The sequence below is a fragment of the Ranitomeya imitator genome, chromosome 1, assembly GCF_032444005.1.
Source record: "Ranitomeya imitator isolate aRanImi1 chromosome 1, aRanImi1.pri, whole genome shotgun sequence".
NCBI lineage: Eukaryota > Metazoa > Chordata > Amphibia > Anura > Dendrobatidae > Ranitomeya > Ranitomeya imitator.
Window position 1 is genome coordinate 131,067,420 of NC_091282.1, and position 24,647 is coordinate 131,092,066.

The 24,647-nt window shown below is 46.1% G+C and overlaps 1 protein-coding gene across 3 annotated transcripts in view; it reads left to right on the top strand.

The window, feature by feature from the left end:
* Positions 1-24,647, top strand: part of MSH3 (mutS homolog 3) — a 289,806-nt gene that overhangs the window by 37,378 nt on the left and 227,781 nt on the right. For all 3 annotated transcript variants that reach the window (XM_069751007.1, XM_069751017.1, XM_069751025.1), the window contains exon 8: positions 9,284-9,450. In XM_069751007.1, coding sequence (XP_069607108.1) covers positions 9,284-9,450 — 167 coding nt within the window. The remainder of the gene's footprint in view (positions 1-9,283; positions 9,451-24,647) is intronic.

Sequence of the window (24,647 nt, forward strand, 5' to 3'; positions counted from 1 at the left end):
TTGCCCTCTTACTTGGTCTCCAGGGTGGATACACAAAGTATTGCTGCTTTCTGTGTCAGTGGGATAGTCGTGCAAGAGAATATCACTACAATAAGAGACTCGCCTCGCTGACATTCACTGCAGCCAGCCCTTGTTGACCACATATGCAATTCTGGTAGCAAAATCTTATGACATTGGGACGAATTAAGAACTTTGTAAAGGCAATGAATAAAAATGCAAAAGCATTCAAGTATCTCATTGCTAAAATACCATGGTTGAGTGAAGCAAAGGAGTCTATTGGACCTCCGATTTGTAAGCTTCTTCAAAATGAGGAGTTTCCCAGTTTGCTGCAGGGCAAGCAAAAGGCTGCATGGGTAGAATTCACATTTGTGGTAACTAATTGTTTGGTAAACTCAAGAGCAGATAACTATGAAGAAATGGTGGAAAATCTCTTCAGAACAACATATATGTGGATCTTGGCTGTAACACGTTCTTAAAGATTAATTTCTTACATTTACATCTATAGTTCTTTCCAGCAACAAGCACAGTGAGATATTTCACCAAGAGAGATTTGAACTCAGGCGGTCAAAATCATTAAGAAATGGCTCATTTCATAACTGAACCTGACAACTTTAGAAAATATGTAGAACAGTGTTTGGACACTGCCATGTTGGCGCCAAACAGGGCTCAGCAGAAAAGTATGCTATTTGTCTTTTGGAATTCAAGTTTGGCTGTAACAGTGTGGATGTGATTTTGCTTTTGCAAAGCCCAAGAGGTGCCGAAATAACAGAAAAACCATTAAATGTAATCCCATTGTTTAAACAATGCCTCCCAAATAGTTCATATAGGGGAGAGCATCTCGAACCCACAGGTGCTTCCCAGAATTTTTTACCATTGAGCCATGAAAATTAAAAATTAAATGTTTCTTATGAAAACATTGATTTAGCCCCAAGTCTTTCAGTTTTACAAGGGATAATAAGAGACTGTGTTATGGCTGCCAAAGCACATTCATACGGGTAACCTACAAACCAGGAAGACAAGTACAATACTTGAATCTGACAGATCCCTGTCCAGATGAGGAAAAAGCCCTTCTCTGACCCTGGTCTCTGCCTGACCATGGAGGTTGATACCCTATGAGAACATAATGGCGCCCCCAATTGCGCAGCAGCTTGCCCTAAATGCCCTTAGCAGCTCCTAGGATTGCTAGATTAACAGTTCCCTAAGGAATACGGGAATCGCACGCAAAACTACTGCAACCAACACAAGCTACAGCAAACTGAATGAATCTGGCAAAGTCTCTCATAATGAGGAAACACCAGTAGGGGAAGGTACTTAAAGCAGCACCCAAAAGGTGATGGGACAGACAGAGTAAATGATAAACACCTGTTACCCAAGCCTGACAGAAACCAAGGTAACAGAGCTAAAACACCCAAAGAAATGTTGTATCTGTTGTGGCTCAGTGAAAAGAGACGCCGACCACAGTTTCAAGGGTTCGAATCCAGAAGCATGACACTGTGGTACCAATTGTTGCATAATTTCTCTCAAAAATATCAATAGCCAATATGTGGTTGAAAACTACTATTTGGGCTCAAAAGGAAAGGAGCGCTATTTTAGCTTTTAGAGTGCAAGCAAGTGGAACAGCTTGCAGACACCAAGCCCTCTACAATAGACCCCATTTTGAAGTATAGTGAGCAGTTTGAAACCACAGTTGCCTTACAGAATTTTGTTAATATCGGACCTTGAAAATTAAACATTGTTTTTTTTTTCGGCCAACATATTGTTTTAGCCTCAATTATTTCCATTTTCACAAGGAAACCAGGAGACAAATAACCTTAATAATTATATTGCAATTTCTTCAAAGTATGCCAAAGCCCCAAATGCGGTCAGAAACTACTGTTGTGACACACAGCAGGGATCAGAAGGGAAGGCGCGCTAATTGACTTTTGCAGTGCTAATATGACTGGAAAAGATTGTGGATTTTTTTCCCAAATTTTAAAGTTTTATTGGTTTTTCAATAGAAAAGCTAGTAATTGCGCAACAGTAAATGTAGAAGGAAATGTCACGACGGACACGGGTAAGTCCAGCGGACAACACAACATATACCAACTACGAAATGGAATGAGGAGAAGAAGGCCCTAACAGTAGGGAACGAGGGATGGGGCACCTCCTGATTCCAACCCGTGCCTGTCCCTAAACTCTCCTAACACCCTATTCGGGTCCCCCCCAGCGCCGTCACGTGCCTAGTCCCTGATTGTCACCTCCATATACCGTGGCTAGTGCACTGGCTGGCAAAGTCGCTAGCCTCACCACTGCAGATGGTAACAACACCGGGAAAGTTTCAACACAACACACAGTAAAGGGAAATAATGCTCAACGACTTGCTCTGCTGCCAAGCTCCGACAGCAGAGGATGAGGCTTCAGAAATCCAAAAACCCTCCAGCAGCAACAGCTTATACCACTGACACCAGGAAGCTCCAAACTCCTGGGCTGGTCTGCAAAGAAAACTCTATTATCGACAGTCAGCTGATGGGTCATGTGACTTTTTAAAGGATGGTGGGAGTGGTCACCACCAACATCAGCTGCCCAGCATCAAAGCAGCTGTCTGCAAGGAAACTGACATTAACCCTTGCTGGCCCAAAAGGAAAATTGCTACTTTTAAATTATAGCAGAACTAGATCTGCCACAAATTCAAAAATGAATCGTGACAGGAAAATTGCAAAATGGGGAAAAAAGTAACATGGCAGTACCTCAACATTAGTATTGAGTAAACATATAAATGAAAAGACATGACAACTCTGTGTACTCTATACATCCTTTTTGTGTTATAAAAAAAGTACTGGTGCATGAGGATCAAGAGGGAAAATAGAAAAGTGGAAGAAGGAAGGTTTAGTAGTCAACCATGGGGATCAAGCAAAGCTTGGTTTATTATGCCACCGGATAAAAGCGGTCAATAAGATATGATTATTGGAATTAATGGTCTTAAATGTGAGGGAATATTCCTATATGATGGGGAAGATAAAAAGGTTTATTAGAATTCCTGGTTATCTCTTCCTGTGTTTTAGCTATTCGCATTTCCGTATGCTGGATAATAGCTGCTTCTGCAAACCATTCCTCTAACAATGGAGATTCAGTAGATTTCCAATGACAGGCAAAAACTGTCTTATCTGCTTGGATTATGTATTTTTTGTGTCAATACTATGGAAAAAAAACTCACCATATTTTCCATGTATTTTAGTGTCTCCTCCTTCTATGTTTTTTACCCTACCGTTGTATAGCTTGGGTCATTCCTGATACAGCAGTGCCATTTATTTATTTTTTTCTTCTACTTTTGTGTGTACGTGAAAACATTTTTTTTTTGTGACAAAACATTTGTTTGTTGTTTTGATTTTATTTTTACACTTTTACAAATTTAATTGGACTTTTTCTTTTTCATTTTTACTTAGTCCCACTTTTGCTGTGTTGCAGCATATTAGACCTGTAAGTTTTACAAAGGCAGAAGGTTTGATAGACCCTGCTTAGGCGACTTTAGCTGTCAGACCCATAGGCCATTGGTTTGCCTCAGGTTGCCAGAGAGGTGGGTAGGTCTGGAGGGGCGATGGAATAAAACAGGGAACCCTTTCCGCCTCACAACCATCAGCATGCCTCTCGCAGTCGTTATTCATTATAGCATGTAAAGGGATCATCGGCTGCAGGGCAGAACTTCTTGCCCTTTACACTGTACATGTACGCTGCTTTGAGCAACAAAGGAAAAAACCACGACAAAAAATTCCAATAAAGATAATAAACAAAAAATAATTTTATTAAGGTGACCAGGTACAGGTGACATAGGAGGAAAAAAGGAGGAGGGGGAGGAAGAGAGAGAAGTACACCCTCTCACACATGTCAGAGTGAGACACTCACAGAAATATATATCATTTCAAGAGGGTACATGAGTTTAAATTATTTTAGAGTAAACTGGCCATTATTGCACATTAACCCATATAGCCTTAAAAAGAAATGCGGCACCCTTATATAACAAATAAAAACATAGCCAAAAGGGCTGTTATAATTACCAATGGAGCCGGGGATGTGACTGTGAGCGTCCTTCGTACGCTGCTTTGTAGGAACTCTTTATGCTGTGCCTTTTCGCTGTTTTAAGGGAACTCCTTGCCCTCTACGCTGTACATGTACGCTGCTTTGTGGGAACTCCTTGCTCCTACGCTGTACATGTACGCTGCTTTGTGGGAACTCCTTGCCCTCTATGCTGTACATGTACGCTGCTTTGTGGGAACTCCTTGCCCTCTACGCTGTACATGTACGCTGCTTTGTGGGAACTCCTTGCTCCTACGCTGTACATGTATGCTGCTTTGTGGGAACTCCTTGCCCTCTATGCTGTACATGTACGCTGCTTTGTGGGAACTCCTTGCCCTCTATGCTGTACATGTACGCTGCTTTGTGGGAACTCCTTGCTCCTACGCTGTACATGTATGCTGCTTTGTGGGAACTCCTTGCCCTCTATGCTGTACATGTACGCTGCTTTGTGGGAACTCCTTGCCCTCTACGCTGTACATGTACGCTGCTTTGTGGGAACTCCTTGCCCTCTACAGTGTACATGTACGCTGCTTTGTGGGAACTCCTTGCCCTCTACGCTGTACATGTACGCTGCTTTATGGAAACTCCTTGCCCTCTACGCTGTACACGTACGCTACTTTGTGGGAACTCCTTGCCCTCTACGCTGTACACGTACACTACTTTGTGGGAACTCCTTGCCCTCTACACTGTACATGTAGGCTGCTTTGTGGGAACTCCTTGGCCTCTATGCTGTACCTGTTCAATGCTTTGTGGGAACTCCTTGCACTCTACGCTGTACATGTACTCTACTTTGTGGGAACTCCTTGCCCTCTACACTGTACATGTAGGCTGCTTTGTGGGAACTCCTTGTCCTCTACGCTGCACATGTACTTTGCTTTGTGGGAATGCCTTGCCCTCTACGCTGCACTTGTATGGTCCATTGCGGGAATTCCTTGTTGCTGTGCTGTATACATCGCTGATGACAGGAAGGGGTTAAGATTATGAGACAACCCATTGTTTCACACAATAGACTTTCTTACAGATCTGGGCAGCACGGTGGCTCAGTGGTTAGCACAGCAGCCTTGCAGCACTGGAGTCCTTGAAAAAGCGGGGTTTTACACCCGCGAAACGCGCGTCGGGGGCATTCACGCCCGGTCCTGGACTCCCCATCGTGTGCTTACAGGTGAGCACCCTTATAATCTCAGGATGATGCAATATTAGACCATGGGTTACTGTTAGGTCTATGGGTGCGGGCAGGCTGCCTTTATGTGATCTACTAATAGCACATAACACTTTATTTGGGATGTGGCAGCTACCCAGCTGAGTATTCGGTGTGGAGTCCCTGGTGCTCTCATGTGTTATTCCTGCATTTAATATGTATTTTTTGTTTATTATGATATGTATAGTGTGTCAATAAATTTTCTATTTTTTATATACCTGTTTGCTCTTGTGTCCTCCGTATTTATAATTATTATTTTGAGCGGGTTTTGTGTTGTATGCCGAGGTGGCTTGTACTTATTACAGCCACAGATGTAACGTTAACATAATGTTGTTGAGGTTTTTGTGCCTAATGATAGGGAATTTAGATTGTGAGCCCCATCAAGGACAGCGACTGTAAAGCGCTGTAGAATATGTTAGCGCTATATAAAAATGAAGATTATTTTTACTATTTTACTAATATTATTTTATGCAGATGCAATGTAAGAGAGTTAATCTTTTCCTGTAAAAGATCTGACAACGAAGGTAGCACAGCTCATCTCAATATGTTCAGTCATCAAAACAGTGTGTTCTTATTATTTACTGAATTCACAATTGGAAAATTAAGCCTCTGCTGTTATCCCTTATGGTCGTGTCCATAAATGTGTTGCATTGAGCTTATGATTCACGAACACGACTGTTTTATATACACAGTGTAAAGAGCCTTTAATCTAATTTACAAAGAGTACAGATTAGTGTGCAGCCTCGGACAGGTGGCATAGTATTGCGTAAATGCTGGGATAAGTGGATCAGTCAGGAGTCCTGGTACTTGGCAATAAGCAGCAGTAGTAATGATACTTCAGTGTTGAATTGCTGGTATTCACTTGGCATTGAAATAAACGTTCTCTTTTAGGGAATGTGTCATCAGAAAAAAATCAGTCTTTTATGTTTTCTACATTCTTGTTGAATATTTTTTTTTATTTTTTTTTGGTTTTACATATCATTATATATAAAAAAAAATGGGCACTAGGCCTAATACTGGACTTGTACTTCCTGTTCTTTTCAGCAGCCACATGGACATATGGAGCAGTGCGGATATTTTCTAGGTGTATTCTGATTTGCATAAAGTTCATAGTGGAGGGAGGAAGAGGAGGTGAGCGTTGACCATTACCTTTTGTTACAGGCAGACTCTATGTTATCTACTGTATATAGAGGCTGTTGTCAGTTATTTGAATCCGGCCTGTAATAAAAATGAGACTGCTGAAATTGATCTGTACAGAACAAGTGAGCCTAGTAGTAGGTGTACAAATTGCAAAATTTGTTTTATTTTTTAAATTAATATAGTGCGGTAGAAAATGTAAAAAAAATATATATTTTTAATTACATTTAACAAATACATGATTTCAATAGATAATTTTCTGAAGATACATTCATATTACAGTACTTTTTGGAATTGTTTAAATAAATAATCTTATTGAAAGATATACGGTAAATCTTTGTACCTTGTTAGTCAATAGATAGAAAAATATTAAGAATTGAGAGTCCTCAGTGGTTGATACCTTTTAATGGCTAACTGAAAAGATGGTAACAAATTGCAGCTTTCGAGACTACACAGGTCTCTTCACCAGGCAAAGACTAATACAACAGCTGAAGAGTCGCATATTTATACACACCAGGGCACAGGTTTTTTTTCACTTGTTTAGTTTATAGAGTTTCTCTGTAGTGTTGGCCGTGGCTCACACTGCCTGCTGCGGCTCACAGTGCCTGCTGCGGTGCACACTGCCTGCTGCGGCTCACAGTGCCTGCTGCGGTGCACACTGCCTGCTGCGGCTCACAGTGCCTGCTGCGGTGCACACTGCCTGCTGCGGCTCACACTGCCTGCTGCGGTGCACACTGCCTGCGGCGGCTCACACTGCCTGCTGCGGTGCACACTGCCTGCGGCGGCTCACACTGCCTGCGGCGGCTCACACTGCCTGCGGCGGCTCACACTGCCTGCTGCGGCTCACACTGCCTGCGGCGGCTCACACTGCCTGCGGCGGCTCACACTGCCTGCGGCGGCTCACACTGCCTGCTGCGGCTCACACTGCCTGCGGCGGCCCACACTGCCTGCAGCGGCTCACACTGCCTGCTGCGGCTCACACTGCCTGCTGCGGCTCACACTGCCTGCTGCGGCTCACACTGCCTGCTGCGGCTCACACTGCCTGCGGCGGCTCACAGTGCCTGCGGCGGCTCACAGTGCCTGCTGCGGCTCACAGTGCCTGCTGCGGCTCACACTTCCTGCGGCGGCCCACACTGCCTGCTGCGGCTCACACTGCCTGCGGCGGCTCACAGTGCCTGCGGCGGCTCACACTGCCTGCTGCGGCTCACACTTCCTGTGGCGGCCCACACTGCCTGGGGTGGCACACACTGCCTGCGGTGGCACACACTGCCTGCGGTGGCACACACTGCCTGCGGTGGCACACACTGCGGTGGCACACACTGCCTGCAGCGGCTCACACTGCCTGCAACCGATCACACTGTCGGCTGCTTTCATGATGTAGTGAATATTCAGTCTGCTATCGGCTAAAAAATATGTCCTGAATCAATCATATGGAAACTGAATATTCCTTTTTTTTTTTTTTTTTTTAAATGCCAGCAATTCCCATACTATTACATTATGACACTCCTGTGTATTGGAGTCTTTCACAATGGCACAGAAATGTTATGTTACAATATAGAGCTCAGTGTATTTTTTAGTCTCCCAATACAATAAAGTAACAAAGATGAAGACCGAGTTAATTTAAATATATCCTACCATTTTGTGTCTACAGCTCCAGTATAGACCTATGCGTCTCCATGGTTACAGGCAGCAACAAAAAAAGCCCTGTGCCGCCTGATGCTGCAGTGAAATATTAGTTCCTTTTGGTTATGTGCTCTCATTGTGTGTTAGCAGGAAGAAGTGCATGAGCAGACTATACATTGTCATAGTTTGTAGTCTGTAACCATGGAGATGCATAATTCAGCACTGGAACTGTATAGACCTAGCAGAAATTTTTACAAAGACTTGCATTTGATTTTTTTTTAATTGTATTTACTCCTCTAAAAAAATCTATATAAAAGTGTACACAGACATTGTACTAAAAGTAGAGCGTTCAGGCTCCTGTCCCCAGTCTGTGGAGGCGCTGTATGCTTTGTATAGGCTGGTAGCCGTCCTGCCTTTGCTGGTTTTCTTTCCATATTAGCCTGAAGATATTTGCTGCTGCTTGGAACGAAGTGATTAAAGTCCTGGAAGATTGTCAGACTGCGTTACAATGTGCTGCAGGTGACGTCTCCTGCCGCACAGGCTCATTCTGGCAACCTGCTGTGTGATCAAAACTAATGAATCTAGAATTTTGGGGGTTAAATGTTCAGCTTTCTTCTATATTAATACTGTACGCTTGGGAGAATTGTTAGAAGTGCTGTCATAATTTTATTTTTTTCTGTGGCTTCCATACTGAAAGTGCATGACCAGATCCTTTTATAACTATGGATTTCAATATTTCATTAACTCCTAGTCTTGGATTTTCAATTTGGATTTCGCCCTTCCAAAGCTTGATGTCTGTGTTGGAAAAAATCTGCCCTTAAAGGGAACCCGGCAGCTGATACATGCTGCCCTATCTGTTGTCAGAGACACTCTTAAAGGAACAGCGCAGGACACCTGTGTACTGGGCGTTGGTACTAGTGATTAACAAATGTACTCTGATAAGGTATTATCTGAGCATGCTCGTGTGCTAACAGTGACTTCGGCGTGCTCAAAAAATATGTTCAACTTCCCACGGCTGCATGTCTCGCGGATGTTAGATAGCCACAACACATGCAGCGATTGCCTGTTTGTTAGACCATCCCTGCATGTTTGCCACTGTTGAACAGCCGCCAGACATGGGGGCGCAGGGACTCAAACACTGCCGCCCTCTGTAAAGTGTGCGGCGTGCCACCTCTGATTTATTGTCATTGTGAGGTCACATGCTTCCTCTGTTCACTGACCCTCTGGATTATACAATTGTAATGCAATTATAATATACATTTACTTTTTTTCCAGGCCGTCCAGCCATCTACAGGAGAAGTGATATTTGATAGTTTTCATGACTTGAAATCCCGCTGTGAGTTGGAGACAAGAATATTACGTTTGCAGCCGGCTGAGATTTTACTTCCCTCTGAGCTTTCTGAAGGAACTGAAAAGCTGATCACTAGTATAACGGCAGCATGGTAAGTGCGTGACGCCTTGTGGGTCCGAAAACCGAATCCGGAAAATAAGACCAAGCGATAGCGATCAGTGTACACTAGGTGGCACTGTCATAAAAGGGGTTGTGTTGCGCCAGTTGTCTGTGCTTGAACACTACTGGCCAATTCATCAATGTATTTCTTCCAGCTTTTTGGCATGAATAACTCTCAATTAGTGACTTTTTTTGTTCTATAAAAAAAAAATGGTTTTTAAATTTGTCTTTTGTTTTGTTCGTTTTCTGATTTTTGTGTCAATGTGGCCTTTCCAGATGTTTTATCAATTTATTAGATGCAACTTAAAAAAATAAATAAAAACATTTGGTGCAAATCGCCCCCTTGAGCGATAGATTTTATATCCGTGAATCTTCTAAAAAGTTGGGATTGTCCAAAGTAAAGAACCCTCTTAATTTAAAAAGAAATATCCAGTCTGTTTGGGCAGCATGTTGTTATTTACTTTTAGACCACCCTTGACTTCAGTGAATAAGCAATGACGGTACGGAGGGCAGAGAGCCCTGCCCTTACAGTCTGCCAGGTAATGGAGAAGGAGTCCGTAGGTTGGGGGTTGTGACAGTGGGGTCCGTGCAGGCTGTGAGCTTGATAGGAGAGATGCCTTTTCAAGTTCTGTCTGAAGGTTCCCAAACTGGCTCATAATCAGATGTGATGGGGCACAGAATTCTCCAGTCTGGGGCATGCTTGGGAGAAGTTTTGGATGCGATTAGGTGAGGAGCATGTAAGTGTGGAGAAGAGAAGAAGATCCCGGGAGATTAGTGTGTAGATATACAGAGGAGACAGATTATGAACGGCTTTATAGGTCAGCATTAGTAGTTTGAACTGGAAATGTTGGGGAATTGGGAGCCAATAAAGGGATTTGCTGATGGGAAAGGCGGAGGAATAGAGGGTCGAGCGATGGATTAATCATGCAGCAGAGTTAAGGATGCAAGAGTGTTAGAGGAGGAATATTTGTTATGACTGTATAAGCACACTCACATGGATAACATACTGACCAGGAGAGACAAATGGCTGAACCCAACAGGTTCCTACTACGAAAGCCCCTAATCTGACACTGATTTTTTCCCACCTGACCACAGAGGTTGGCACCATAAGTATTCAAAACTGCGCCCCACTCCACGTCAACCTACCCTGAATGTCTTTAACTTCCCCCTATCTATAGGTAATGTGCAACACTAAAACAACAATAACTATAAAGTGAAATACACAAACATCTGAGTTAAAGGCACAGGCCTATGAATGTGTTCACACAACCACACAGGAAAGACCACACAATAAATGGAACGCATGGAAACCTCCGATACCCCAAACGAAAAAAGAAAGAATGGGGAACCGGGGAGAAAACAGACAAACAAAATGTAGGAAAAGCAACAGAGATTAACCAGGTAAAATAATGCCTAGCTGAGGAGCTGGATCTCCAAACCCCAACTATCTTGGAATATAGGCAGCAAAGACTTCATGTGCCAGGAGAGTATGAATAGCCCGTCCCAAGATGTGATGAGAGATACCAAGCGAGGAAGTGAAAACACCTGCACAGGAGCAAAAAAGCAAAGGAAAGACAAGAGCATTATCAGCAGTTGGATAGAGACAACACAGGCTGTCAACAGATTGGGCCCTGGACTCAAGCCATGACATATTGCAGTAGTTGGAGCGAGAGATGAGGGCAAGAACTAACATGAGCTGTGTTGACTTGGCTTCAAGACATAGCGTTTACCTCGGTGGCCAAAAAGTTCAATTTTGGTCTCTGACCACAGCACATCTCTTCATACATTTGCAGAGTGTCTCACATGTTTTTGGCAAAGTCAAAGAAAGCCTTACAACTTTTGTGTGTAAGTAAAGACTTTTTCTGCCCTCTCTTCCATAAAGGCCACCTCAATGGAGAGTTTGGCTTATTGTGGTCGTATGAACACATACTTCAGTCTCTACTTGGGAACTCTTCAGCTCCTTCAGAGTTAACTTTGGTCTATGTGTTGCCTTTCTGATTAATGCCCTCCTTGCCCAAACTGAGAGTTTTGGTGGGAAATCCTATCTTGGTAACTTTGCTGTGGTACCATGTTCTTTCGAATTGGAAGATAATGGATTTGATGGTGCTCTGGGGGATCATGAGAGATTGGGAAAAAAATGTATAACCCAACTCTGACATTTTTGTCCCTGACTTGTTTGGAGATATCTTTTTGTCCTCATGGTGTTATTTGGGTAGTGGTGCCTCTTGCTTAATAGTATTGTAACCTCTATGGCCTTTCAGAGAAGGTGTGAATATAATCGCACACAGGTGAACTTCCTTTTACTAAGCATGTGACTGAAGGTAATTTCTTGCGCCAGAAATTTTTAGGGGTTTTATCACAAAAGAAGTGAATACATATGCACATGCCAATTTTTAGTTATTTGATCCCATAAATTTAATTTCTGCCGATATTTTTCTCGCTTCACCAACTTAAAGGGAGTCTGTCACTTCAATCCAATATTTCGGCCAGCATGCAGCCAGCGAGTAAGGAAAGGGTGAATCAAACACCTGAAAACTCCACCCATATGACCTAAAACTGGTCCCGACAAATTCAGGTGACAGGTTCCCTTTAATGTATATACTTGTGTATAAGCCGGCCCGAGTATAAGCCAAAGCACCTAATTTTGCCATAAAAAAATTGGAAAAACTTTTTTACTCGAATATAAGCCGAATATGCATTGTCCCCTCATCCCTATCCTGGTATTGATGGTTCCGCATCCATGTCCTTGTCTGTATGGCTCCGCATCCATGTCCTTCTATGCATGGCTCCCCATTCTATCCTTGTATGTATGGCTCCCCATTCTATCCTTGTATGTATGGCTCCCCATTCTATCCTTGTATGTATGGCTCCCCATTCTATCCTTGTATGCATGGCTCCCCATCCCTGTCCTTGTATGCATGGCTCCACAACCCTGTCCTAGTATGCATGGCTCCCCATACCTGTCCTTGTATGCATGCCTCCCCATTCTATCCTTGTATGTATGGCTCCCCATTGTATCCTTGTATGTATGGCTCCCCATTCTATCCTTGTATGTATGGCTCCCCATCCCTGTCCTTGTATGTATGGCTCCCCATCCCTGTCCTTGTATGCATGGCTCCCCATCCCTGTCCTTGTATGCATGGCTCCCCATCCCTGTCCTTGTATGCATGGCTCCCCATCCCTGTCCTTGTATGCATGGCTCCCCATCCCTGTCCTTGTATGCATGGCTCCCCATCCCTGTCCTAGTATGCATGGCTCCCCATCAGTAGCGTAGCTACTGGGGGGGCAGAGGGGGCCATCGCCCCGGGCCCAGTCACCTGAAGGGGCCCACCGGGAGCCAGAGCCACTTCTGTGTCAAGGCAGAACATAGATAGGAGCAGACATTATACTGCTCTGCTCCTATGCCGACGGAGACTCTGCAAGCTGGCTACAAGCACAGGGGCCGGCTGCAGTCTCCCCCCTGCAGTGAATGGTTTCGCCCGTGTCTGACCTGAAGCTTTTCCCCAGTTTTCTTCACTCTGTGCAGTGCACGCTGGGATTGGCTCAGGCACGCTGGGTCCTAGTGCCCACACCTTGCATTTCACCTAGACACTTCCTGGTCCTGCCTGCAATAATTATCAGTAAGTGCTGGGGATGGAACATGTTAGGTTTATTAATTCAGGTATGTCACTGTGATGTGAATGTGAGACCATTGGGGTATTGTGGGGGCTGAAAGTGGGTGAGGGGGGATAGGGTACTGAGGGGGGAAATGTGAGATGATAGGGGTATTGTGGAGGAGGGGAGACAGGGCACTGAGGGGTAAATGTGAGACCATGGGGGTGTTGTGGGGGCTGAAGGCGGGTGAGGTGGGACAGGGCACCGAGGGGTGGATGTAAGTTGATGGGGGCATTGGGGCGGAAGTGGGGGAGTGGGAACGGGGCACTGGGGGCTGAATATTATAATGTTTTGTTATGATGTTATATGTACTCCATCACGTAATATTTGCTGTCTGGGGAGGCTGGAGATGGGGGTTAGGGGGCTTTTGATAAGAGCCACCTGGGTCTTTTATGAGTATTAGTATACGAAGCCCCCATATAGTAACCAAGAGCTGCATCACATTTACAGCACCACTCCAGCATTTTTTTAAATTTCACTGCTGGAGCGGTGCTGAAAATTCACGTCCCCTGCCCTCTGTCTGATACTCACCTTCTGGCGTCTTCATCTGTTTTTGTCTCCGCTCGGCTCCGTCTTCTGCAGTTTGTGACCTGTGCGCGGCTCCAGTGTTTCATGCAGCGGCGCAGAGGTCACTAATCCATGTGAGTCTATGGGAGCCTCGTTCTGGCCTCTTTCTCACTCTCAGGCTATATGCACACATTGCGGATTTGGCTGCAGATCCGCAGCAGTTTTCCATGTGTTGTACAGTACCATGTAAACCTATGGAAAACCAAATCCACAGTGCACATGGTGCAGAAAATACCGCAAAGAAACGCTGAGTTGTATTTTCCGCAGCATGTCAATTCTTTGTGCGGATTCCGCAGCGTTTTACACCTGCTCCTGTATAGGAATCCACAGGTGTAAAAATGCAGGTGAAATCCTCACAAAAACGCAGGAAATCCACGGTAAATCCACAGGTAAAACGCAGCACGTTTTACCTGTGGATTTTGCAAAAACGGTGTGGAAAAATCCGCAACGTGTGCACATAGCCTCATAGTCTTACACTGAGCGCTTGTGACATAGCTTCTAACTTCTGGCTTGTCAGAAGCTGCGCTCACAAGTTTGAGCCGTGGGACTGCAGCAGTGCCACAAAATAGTGAATACGCCAGAGGATGAGTAACTGACCGGGGACTTGCGCTTCAAACACCACTACAGCGGTGGAAAAAAAGGCCTCCTAGAGTTACATAGTTACATAGTTAGTTACATAGTTATTAAGGTTGAAGGAAGACTATATGTCCATCTAGTTCAACCCATAGCCTAACCTAACATGCCCAAACATGTTGATCCAGAGGAAGGCAAAAAAAACCCATGTGGCAAAGAGTAAGCTCCACATTGGGGAAAAAAATTCCTTCCCGACTCCACATACGGCAATCAGACTAGTTCCCTGGATCAACGCCCTATCAAGGAATCTAGTGTATATACCCTGTAACATTATACTTTTCCAGAAAGGTATCCAGTCCCCTCTTAAATTTAAGTAATGAATCACTCATTACAACATCATACGGCAGAGAGTTCCATAGTCTCACTGCTCTTACAGTAAAGAATCCGCGTCTGTTATTATGCTTAAACCTTTTTTCCTCCAAACGCAGAGGATGCCCCCTTGTCCCTGTTTCAGGTCTATGATTAAAAAGATCATCAGAAAGGTCTTTGTACTGTCCCCTCATATATTTATACATTAAAATAAGATCACCCCTTAGTCTTCGTTTTTCCAAACTAAATAGCCCCAAGTGTAATAACCTATCTTGGTATTGCAGACACCCCAGTCCTCTAATAATCTTGGTCGCTCTTCTCTGCACCCGCTCCAGTTCAGCTATGTCTTTCTTAAACACCGGAGACCAGAACTGTGCACAGTATTCTAAGTGTGGTCGAACTAGTGACTTGTATAGAGGTAAAATTATATTCTCCTCATGAGCATCTATGCCTCTTTTAATGCATCCCATTATTTTATTTGCCTTTGTAGCAGCTGCCTGACACTGGCCCCTGAATATGAGTTTGTCATCCACCCATACACCCAGGTCTTTTTCATTGACGGTTTTGCCCAGAGTTTTAGAATTAAGCACATAATTATACATCTTATTACTTCTACCCAAGTGCATGACCTTACATTTATCCCCATTAAAGCTCATTTGCCATTTATCAGCCCAAGCTTCTAGTTTACATAAATCATCCTGCAATATAAAATTGTCCTCCTCTGTATTGATTACCCTGCAGAGTTTAGTGTCATCTGCAAATATTGAAATTCTACTCTGAATGCCCCCTACAAGGTCATTAATAAATATGTTAAAAAGAAGAGGGCCCAATACGGACCCCTGTGGTACCCCACTGCTAACCGCTACCCAGTCTGAGTATGCTCCATTAATAACCACCCTTTGTTTCCTATCCCTGAGCCAGCTCTCAACCCACTTGCACATATTTTCCCCTATCCCCATTATTCTCATTTTATGTATCAACCTTTTGTGTGGCACCGTATCAAAAGCTTTTGAAAAGTCCATATACACTACATCCACTGGGTTCCCTTGGTCCAATCCGGAACTTACCTCTTCATAGAAACTGATCAAATTAGTCTGACATGAACGGTCCCTAGTAAACCCGTGCTGATACTGGGTCATGAGGTTATTCCTCTTCAGATACTCCAGTATAGCGTCCCTTAGAATGCCCTCCAGGATTTTACCCACAGTAGAGGTTAAGCTTACTGGCCTATAATTTCCGAGTTCAGTTTTTGTTCCCTTTTTGAATATTGGCACCACATTTGCTATACGCCAGTCCGGTGGCACAGACCCTGTTATTATGGAGTCTTTAAAGATTAAAAATAATGGTCTATCAATGACTGTACTTAATTCCTGCAGTACTCGAGGGTGTATCCCATCTGGGCCCGGAAATTTGTCAATTTTAGTGATTTTTAGACGGTGCTTTAATAATTTAATAATAAACAATTTATTACTATAAATTTGATAAAGGTTTGGAATAAATGTCTGCAGTCACTTTATGTGACTGCAGACTGCCAAATCATGACAGGGAGCTGTGGGCCCATCATAATGTGTATAAGGGAGCTGCGGGCCCATCATACTGTGTATAAGGGAGCTGCGGGCATATCATACTGTGTATATGGAAGCTGTGCCTGGCCCCATCATACTGTGTAAAGGGAGCTGTGGGCCCATCATACTGTGTATAAGGAAGCTGTGCCTGGCCCCATCATACTGTGTATAAGGGAGCTGTGCCTGGCCCCATCATACTGTGTATAAGGGAGCTGCGGGCCCATCATATTGTGTATAAGGGAGCTGCGGGCCCATCATATTGTGTATAAGGGAGCTGCGGGCCCATCATATTGTGTATAAGGGAGCTGCGGGCCCATCATATTGTGTATAAGGGAGCTGCGGGCCCATCATACTGTGTATAAGGGAGCTGTGGCCCCATCATACTGTGTATAGGGGAGCTGTGGCCCCATCATACTGTGTATAGGGGAGCTGCGGGCCCATCATACTGTGTATAAGAGAGCTGCGGGCCCATCATACTGTGTATAGGGGAGCTGCGGGCTCATCATACTGTGTATAAGGGAGCTGTGGGCCCATCATACTGTGCATAAGGAAGCTGCGGGCCCATCATACTGTGTATAAGGAAGCTGTGGCCCCATCATACTGTGTATAAGGGAGATGTGGCCCCATCATACTGTGTGTAAGGGAGCTGCGGGCCCATCATACTGTGTATAAGGAAGCTGTGGCCCCATCATACTGTGTATAAGGGAGCTGCGGGCCCATCATACGGTGTATGGGGGAGCTGTGGCCCAATCATACTGTGTATAAGGAAGCTGTGCCCCCATCATACTGTGTATAACGAAGCTGTGCCCCCATCATACTGTGTATAAGGAAGCTGTGGCCCATCATACTGTGTACAGGAGAACTGTGAGGGACATCATACTGTGATAAGGGAGATGTGGACCCACCATACTGTGTATAGGGAACTTTGAGGGCATATTGTGCATATGGGAGCTGTTGGCCCATTACACTGTATATAGGGGAGCTCTGGGGGGGCATTATACTTTGTATAGTGGAGCTCTGTCAGCATTATACTGTGTAAAGGGGAGCAGTGAGAACATCATACGGTGTATCGGGGAGTTATAGAATCATCATACTGTGTATAGAGGAGCTGTGGGGGCCTTATACTGTGTATATGGAAGCTTTGAGCTCACCATACTGTGTATAATGGAGCAGTACATGAGGGAACTTAGGGGACATTATTAAATATAAAGTGGGCACTTAAGCATTACTGTATTGTTATAGGGGCACTCAGAGTATTGCGACCATCAAAGTTCCATATTGTCACAATATGGCTGTAAAATCAATGTTTGTTTTTATCTATAGGTTTATTTTCAATAACAGAGCGGTCATATTCTGAGGTTCCACTATATTCACAATTAGAGTGCGCAACCGTAGCTGTAATCAAGGTTAGCTGCCTATAGGAGTGCCTATAGGAGTGGAGAGAGGTGAATATTCATTACCTTAATGAGCAGGCACCTGTGCTAGCCCGGCAGCTGCTGGAAACCGGCAACTGCTGCTGACACTGTGCATTCGCTATAAGAGAAATGAATATTCACTGCCAGCGCAGTGAATATTCATTTCTCTTTAGCAGCGGGCTCAGGCTTTAGCCGCAGCCGCCAGCTCCTGCCTCCTGTGACTCACTGCTCCGCTGCTCCCCCTTCCCTCCCGTCTTCTGGGACAATGACTCGTTTATAAGCCAAGGGATTCATTTTCAGCACACAAAAAATGTGTTGAAAAACTTGGCTTATACACGAGTACATACGGTAGACTATTTAGTGCTAATGCATCATGCACAAATCTGATTACAAAAATATTTAAACATAGGTTATTATGTAACAAAATAGGTAAAAAGCCAAGGGGGTGAATCACTCTGTACATGAGATGGCTGTAAAGTTCAGTGTGGACATGCTGCCTGAGGAGTTTGGAGGCGAACGGGAGCAGCGATATGGGGCGTTAGTTGGACCTAGCGGTCGGGTCGAGAGATGGTGTTCTCCATCTTACACTCACTCATACGGTTGACGTGCATTTGTTATAAGTGGTGTGTGTCTGTAGGGACAGCTGTATGGCGTAGTGTTAGCACCATGCCGGATTCCTGCTCTGACAGGCAGGATCTTCGGCGTGTCACTTCACTCAACCGCGCTGCGGTCGGTGCTTCCATTCCCCATGCTCTGCATGTTTCCAGCAGAGCTTCTAGCCATGTCCTTAGAGCACGTGCGCGCGCTCACCACCCTTTTAAAGGGCCAGCACGTGCACTTGCTCTTTCCTCCCCAGCCAGTGGCTGTGGGGCATTATGTATATATTGCTTCCTCTCCACTGTTGCCTGAGTAACCTTTCTGTTCTGCAGTCTAAGTTGTGTAAGGTTGTGTACCAGTCCTTGCTGCTCTCTGGTGCAGATCCTGCCTGCTGCGCTCTGGTGCAGATCCTGCCTGCTGCACTCTGGTGCAGATCCTGCCTGCTGCACTCTGGTGCAGATCCTGCCTGCTGCACTCTGGTGCAGATCCTGCCTGCTGCACTCTGGTGCAGATCCTGCCTGCTGCACTCTGGTGCAGATCCTGCCTGCTGCACTCTGGTGCAGATCCTGCCTGCTGCACTCTGGTGCAGATCCTGCCTGCTGCACTCTGGTGCAGATCCTGCCTTCTGCACTCTGGTGCAGATCCTGCCCGCTGCACTCTGGTGCAGATCCTGCCCGCTGCACTCTGGTGCAGGTCCCGCCCGCTGCACTCTGGTGCAGGTCCCGCCCGCTGCACTCTGGTGCAGGTCCCGCCCGCTGCACTCTGGTGCAGGTCCCGCCCGCTGCACTCTGGTGCAGGTCCCGCCCGCTGCACTCTGGTGCAGGTCCCGCCCGCTGCACTCTGGTGCAGGTCCCGCCCGCTGCACTCTGGTGCAGGTCCCGCCCGCTGCACTCTGGTGCAGGTCCCGCCCGCTGCACTCTGGTGCAGGTCCCGCCCGCTGCACTCTGGTGCAGGTCCCGCGCGCTGCACTCTGGTGCAGGTCCCGCGCGCTGCACTCTGGTGCAGGTCCCGCCCGCTGCACTCTGGTGCAGGTCCCGCCCGCTGCACTCTGGTGCAGGTCCCGCCCGCTGCACTCTGGTGCAGGTCCCGCCCGCTGCACTCTGGTGCAGGTCCCGCCCGCTGCACTCTGGTGCAGGTCCCGCCCGCTGCACTCTGGTGCAGGTCCCGCCCGCTGCACTCTGGTGCAGGTCCCGCCCGCTGCACTCTGGTGCAGGTCCCGCCCGCTGCACTCTGGTGCAGGTCCCGCCCGCTGCACTCTGGTGCAGGTCCCGCCCGCTGCACTCTGGTGCAGGTCCCGCCTGCTGCACCATCCAGTCTGTCCTTCTGGGTCTAGCTGCTGCGCGTCCGTTGGTCTGTCCTAGAGTGGCACCTGGCGTTTGTCGGGAGCCAAGTCTAACCTCACCATCAGAGACTCTTGTGAACAGTCCGGTGCTCGACTATTCACGCCCCTCCAGGATCTCCGTGGTCCGAGGGACAGTGGTTCACAAACCACATCTGGGACACGTAGCATGTCTAGGGAGTTACTGTTTCTCCTTGTGGAGACTACCATCTGGTAAGGAGACCTAAGACTGCATTCACACGTCCATGTGAGGGTTACCATCTGAGACAAACTTGCCCATATTTTTTCTCGGGTGTCATTATAGTTGCTTCTGGGTTTTTTTCTCATCCTTTTTTCCCTGGAACAGGTAAACTACCCAAACTTTGTTTTTAATCATTGACTCATAACAATGTAGTAAGTAGTTGCATAGTTCAATCCGTATTTCAAAGATCGCCATAGACTTTAATGGCTGAGTCTCATCCCAAACCGGATGTGTGTATGAACCAGGGAAAATCTGTAGAGTCGTCTGTCTGAGAAAAAAGGACAGCGCATGGACGCATCACACAGATGTGTGAATTTCTTATGTATCAATATTATTTATCTGTACACTGCTCACAAAACAACGGGAACATTTAAACAACACAGTGCAGCTCTAATTCAATCACTTCTGTGAAATCAATCTGTCCAGTTATGAAGCAACACTGATTGTGAATCAATTTCTCCTGCTGTTGTGCAAATGGAACAGACAGCAGGTAGAAATGATAGGCAATTAGCCATCAAACCCCTATAAAGAAGTGATTCGGCAGATGGTCACCACAAACATTTCTTTGTTCTCTTCCTTTTTGCCTGTTGTTTTGCTCACTTTTGCATTTTGCCATTGCTCAACCCTACAGTAGCATGAGGCGGTGTCTACAGCCCCCAAAATTTTCTCAGATAGTGCAGCTAATCCAGTATGGCACATCAATGCGAGCTGTGGCAAGGAGGATAGCTGTGCCTGTCTGCACAGTGCTCAGAGCATGGAGCAGATACCAGGAGACAGATCAGTACACCAGGAGATGTGGAGGGGGTTGTAGGAGGGAAACAACCCAGCAGCAGGACCCCTATTTCCTTTGTCCAAGGAGGAGTCCTTCAAAATGACCTACAGAATGCCATTCATGTGCCTGGTCAAACTGTCAGAAACAGACTCCATAAGGGCGGCATGAGTGCTTGACGTTAACAAGTCGGTGTTGTGCTTACAGCCTAACACCTTGCAGGGAGATTGGCATTTTCCATAGAATACCAATATTGGCAGATTCAACATTGGCGCCATGTGCTCGGCACGCATGAAAGAAGGTTCACACTGAGCACATGTGACATAGTCCGGAGATGCCTTGGAGAACCTTCTGCTGCCTGTACTATTCTCCAGCATGACCGTTTTGGCAGCGGGTCAATAATGGTGTGAGGAGGAATTTCTTTGGACGACTGCACAGCCCTCCATGTTGCTAGCCAGAGGTACTGTGACTGCCATTAGGTACCAGGATGAGATCCTCAGACCCATTGTGAGACCATATGCAGGTGCAGTGGGCCCTGGGTTCCTTCTGATACATGACAATTCTAAGCCTCATGTGGCTGAAGTGTGTCAGCAATTCCTGCTTGATGAAGGCATTGAAGCTATGGACTGGCTCGCCCGTTCGCCAGACCTGAATCCAATCGAGAACATCTGGAACATCATGTCTTGTTCCATCCACAAACGCCACGTTGCACCAAACACTGTAAAGGAGTTGACTGATGCTTTAATCCAGGTCTGGGAGGAGTTCCCACAGGAGAACATCCCCCGCCTCATCAGGACTATGGCCAGGTTTTGTAGGTAGGTCATACAGACACTTGGAGGCCAAACACACTACTGAGCATCATTTCCTTGTCTTCAGGCATTCCACTGAAGTTGGATCAGCCTGTAATTTGATTTTCCACTTTGATTTTGAGCATCATTCCAAATCCAGACCTCCGTGGGATATTCATTTTGAGTTACATTGATCATTTTTATGTCTTATTGTTATCCATTCACTCTACTGTGTAATGAATAAAGCAGAGGCGTAGCTAGTGTTTTGGTTCTTGGGGGGGCAAAACTTCTGAGTGGGCCCCTAACCAGGTAACCTTGATTACAACTGGGTGGCGCACCCAGGAGGAGGAGAACCTCAGCAGATGACTGCTCTATTACTGAAGATAATCTCTATATAAAGACCAATATGGATATTATCGCCATATGGTCAGTGGTAGATACCAGCCCTACAGAACATATAAGAGATCACTTCACAGTTACAGATAATCTCTTATCGCTGACATTCTATCTGATGGAATCGTTCATTTTTCCCGTCTTTTCCATCTGGCCCAGACCGACATGACAACTTCTTCCAGCAACGACTCGTCTGCAGAGAATACAACAAAGACACATTTCACTTCTCATATTCAAGCCCCATCACCATCTATTCCCAACCTGCACAAACTCCTCATCCTGCTGATACCCCAATACTGAGCCGCTGCCGCCATATGTGTCCCTATTACTGCACCTGATACCCCAATACTGAGCCGCTGCTGCCGTATGTGTCCCTATTACTGCACCTGATACCCCAATACTGAGCCGCTGCTGCCGTATGTGTCCCTATTACAGCACCTGATACCCCAATACTGAGCCGCTGCTGCCATATGTCCCTATTACTGCACTGGATACCCCAATACTGAGCCTCTGCTGCCGTATGTGTCCCTATTACTGCACCTGATACCCCAATACTGAGCCGCTGCTGCCATGTGTCCAGATTACTGCACCTGATACCCCAATACTGAGCCGCTGCTGCCGTATGTGTCCCTATTACTGCACCTGATACCCCAATACTGAGCCGCTGCTGCCGTATGTGTCCCTATTACTGCCTCTGATACCCCAATACTGAGCCGCTGCTGCCGTATGTGTCCCTATTACTGCCCCTGATACCCCAATACTGAGCCTCTGCTGCCGTATGTGTCCCTATTACTGCCTCTGATACCCCAATACTGAGCCTCTGCTGCCGTATGTGTCCCTATTACTGCACCTGATACCCCAATACTGAGCCTCTGCTGCCGTATGTGTCCCTATTACTGCACCTGATACCCCAATACTGAGCCGCTGCTGCCATGTGTCCAGATTACTGCACCTGATACCCCAATACTGAGCCGCTGCTGCCGTATGTGTCCCTATTACTGCACCTGATACCCCAATACTGAGCCGCTGCTGCCGTATGTGTCCCTATTACTGCCTCTGATACCCCAATACTGAGCCGCTGCTGCCGTATGTGTCCCTATTACTGCCCCTGATACCCCAATACTGAGCCTCTGCTGCCGTATGTGTCCCTATTACTGCCTCTGATACCCCAATACTGAGCCTCTGCTGCCGTATGTGTCCCTATTACTGCACCTGATACCCCAATACTGAGCCGCTGCTGCCGTATGTGTCCCTATTACTGCACCTGATACCCCAATACTGAGCCTTTGCTGCCGTATGTGTCCCTATTACTCCACTGGATACCCCAATACTGAGCCTCTGCTGCCGTATGTGTCCCTATTATTGCCCCTGATACCCCAATACTAAGCCTCTGCTGCCGTATGTGTCCCTATTACTGCCCCTGATACCCCAATACTGAGCCTCTGCTGCCATGTGTCCCTATTACTGCACCTGATACCCCAATACTGAGCCGCTGCTGCCATGTGTCCCTATTACTGCACCTGATACCCCAATACTGAGCCGCTGCTGCCGTATGTGTCCCTATTACTGCACCTGATACCCCAATACTGAGCCGCTGCTGCCGTATGTGTCCCTATTACTGCCCCTGATACCCCAATACTGAGCCTCTGCTGCCATGTGTCCCTATTACTGCACCTGATACCCCAATACTGAGCCGCTGCTGCCGTATGTGTCCCTATTACTGCACCTGATACCCCAATACTGAGCCGCTGCTGCCGTATGTGTCCCTATTACTGCACCTGATACCCAAATACTGAGCCGCTGCTGCCATGTGTGTCCATATTACTGCAAAAAAAAAAAGGGAAGAAGCCAGCACTGCTTATGGTCAGAACGCAATAACTGAAGTGCAATTGCACATAAATTCTAACTGTATTTCAAATATGAGACATTTAGCAAACAATTGATCAATTATTTGAGCTACCCCGCCACTTCACGGCAATCTCATAATGGGGCAGTCCTAATCTTCGTATTTTATTTACGTTGTGCCATTATGGCTTCCTGAATGTATAAAAAAAAAAAGGACCACATTAAATGCGAACTGTACCTGGAGCATTTTCAGAATCACTCCCTTGGTGCCAGGAAAGGCAAGCGCAGGTAAAGGCCGATCAGGTCCAGTGCGGACATTTCAGATCTGGCTTCCACACTGCCAAACCCGCACCAAAGATGAAGGGTGAGACAGGCTGAGACACAGGTGCAACATATTACTGCACCTGCTGTGCGGTTAGTAACATAGTTAGTAAGGCCGAAAAAAGACATTTGTCCATCCAGTTCAGCCTGTATTCCATCATAATAAATCCCCAGATTTACGTTCTTCTACAGAACCTAATAATTGTATGATACAATATTGTTCTGCTCCAGGAAGACATCCAGGCCTCTCTTGAACCCCTCGACTGAGTTCGCCATCACCACCTCCTCAGGCAAGCAATTCCAGATTATCGCTGCCCTAACAGTAAAGAATCCTCTTCTATGTTGGTGGAAAAACCTTTTCTCCTCCAGACGCAAAGAATGCCCCCTTGTGCCCGTCACCTTCCTTGGTATAAACAAATCCTCAGCGAGATATTTGTATTGTCCCCTTATATATTTATACATGGTTATTAGATCGCCCCTCAGTCGTCTTTTTTCTAGACTAAATAATCCTAATTTTGCTAATCTATCTAGGTATTGTAGTTCTCCCATCCCCTTTATTAATTTTGTTGCCCTCCTTTGTACTCTCTCTAGTTCCATTATATCCTTCCTGGGCACCGGTGCCCAAAACTGGACACAGTACTCCATGTGCGGTCTAACTAGGGATTTGTACAGAGGCAGTATAATGCTCTCATCATGTGTATCCAGACCTCTTTTAATGCACCCCATGATCCTGTTTGCCTTGGCAGCTGCTGC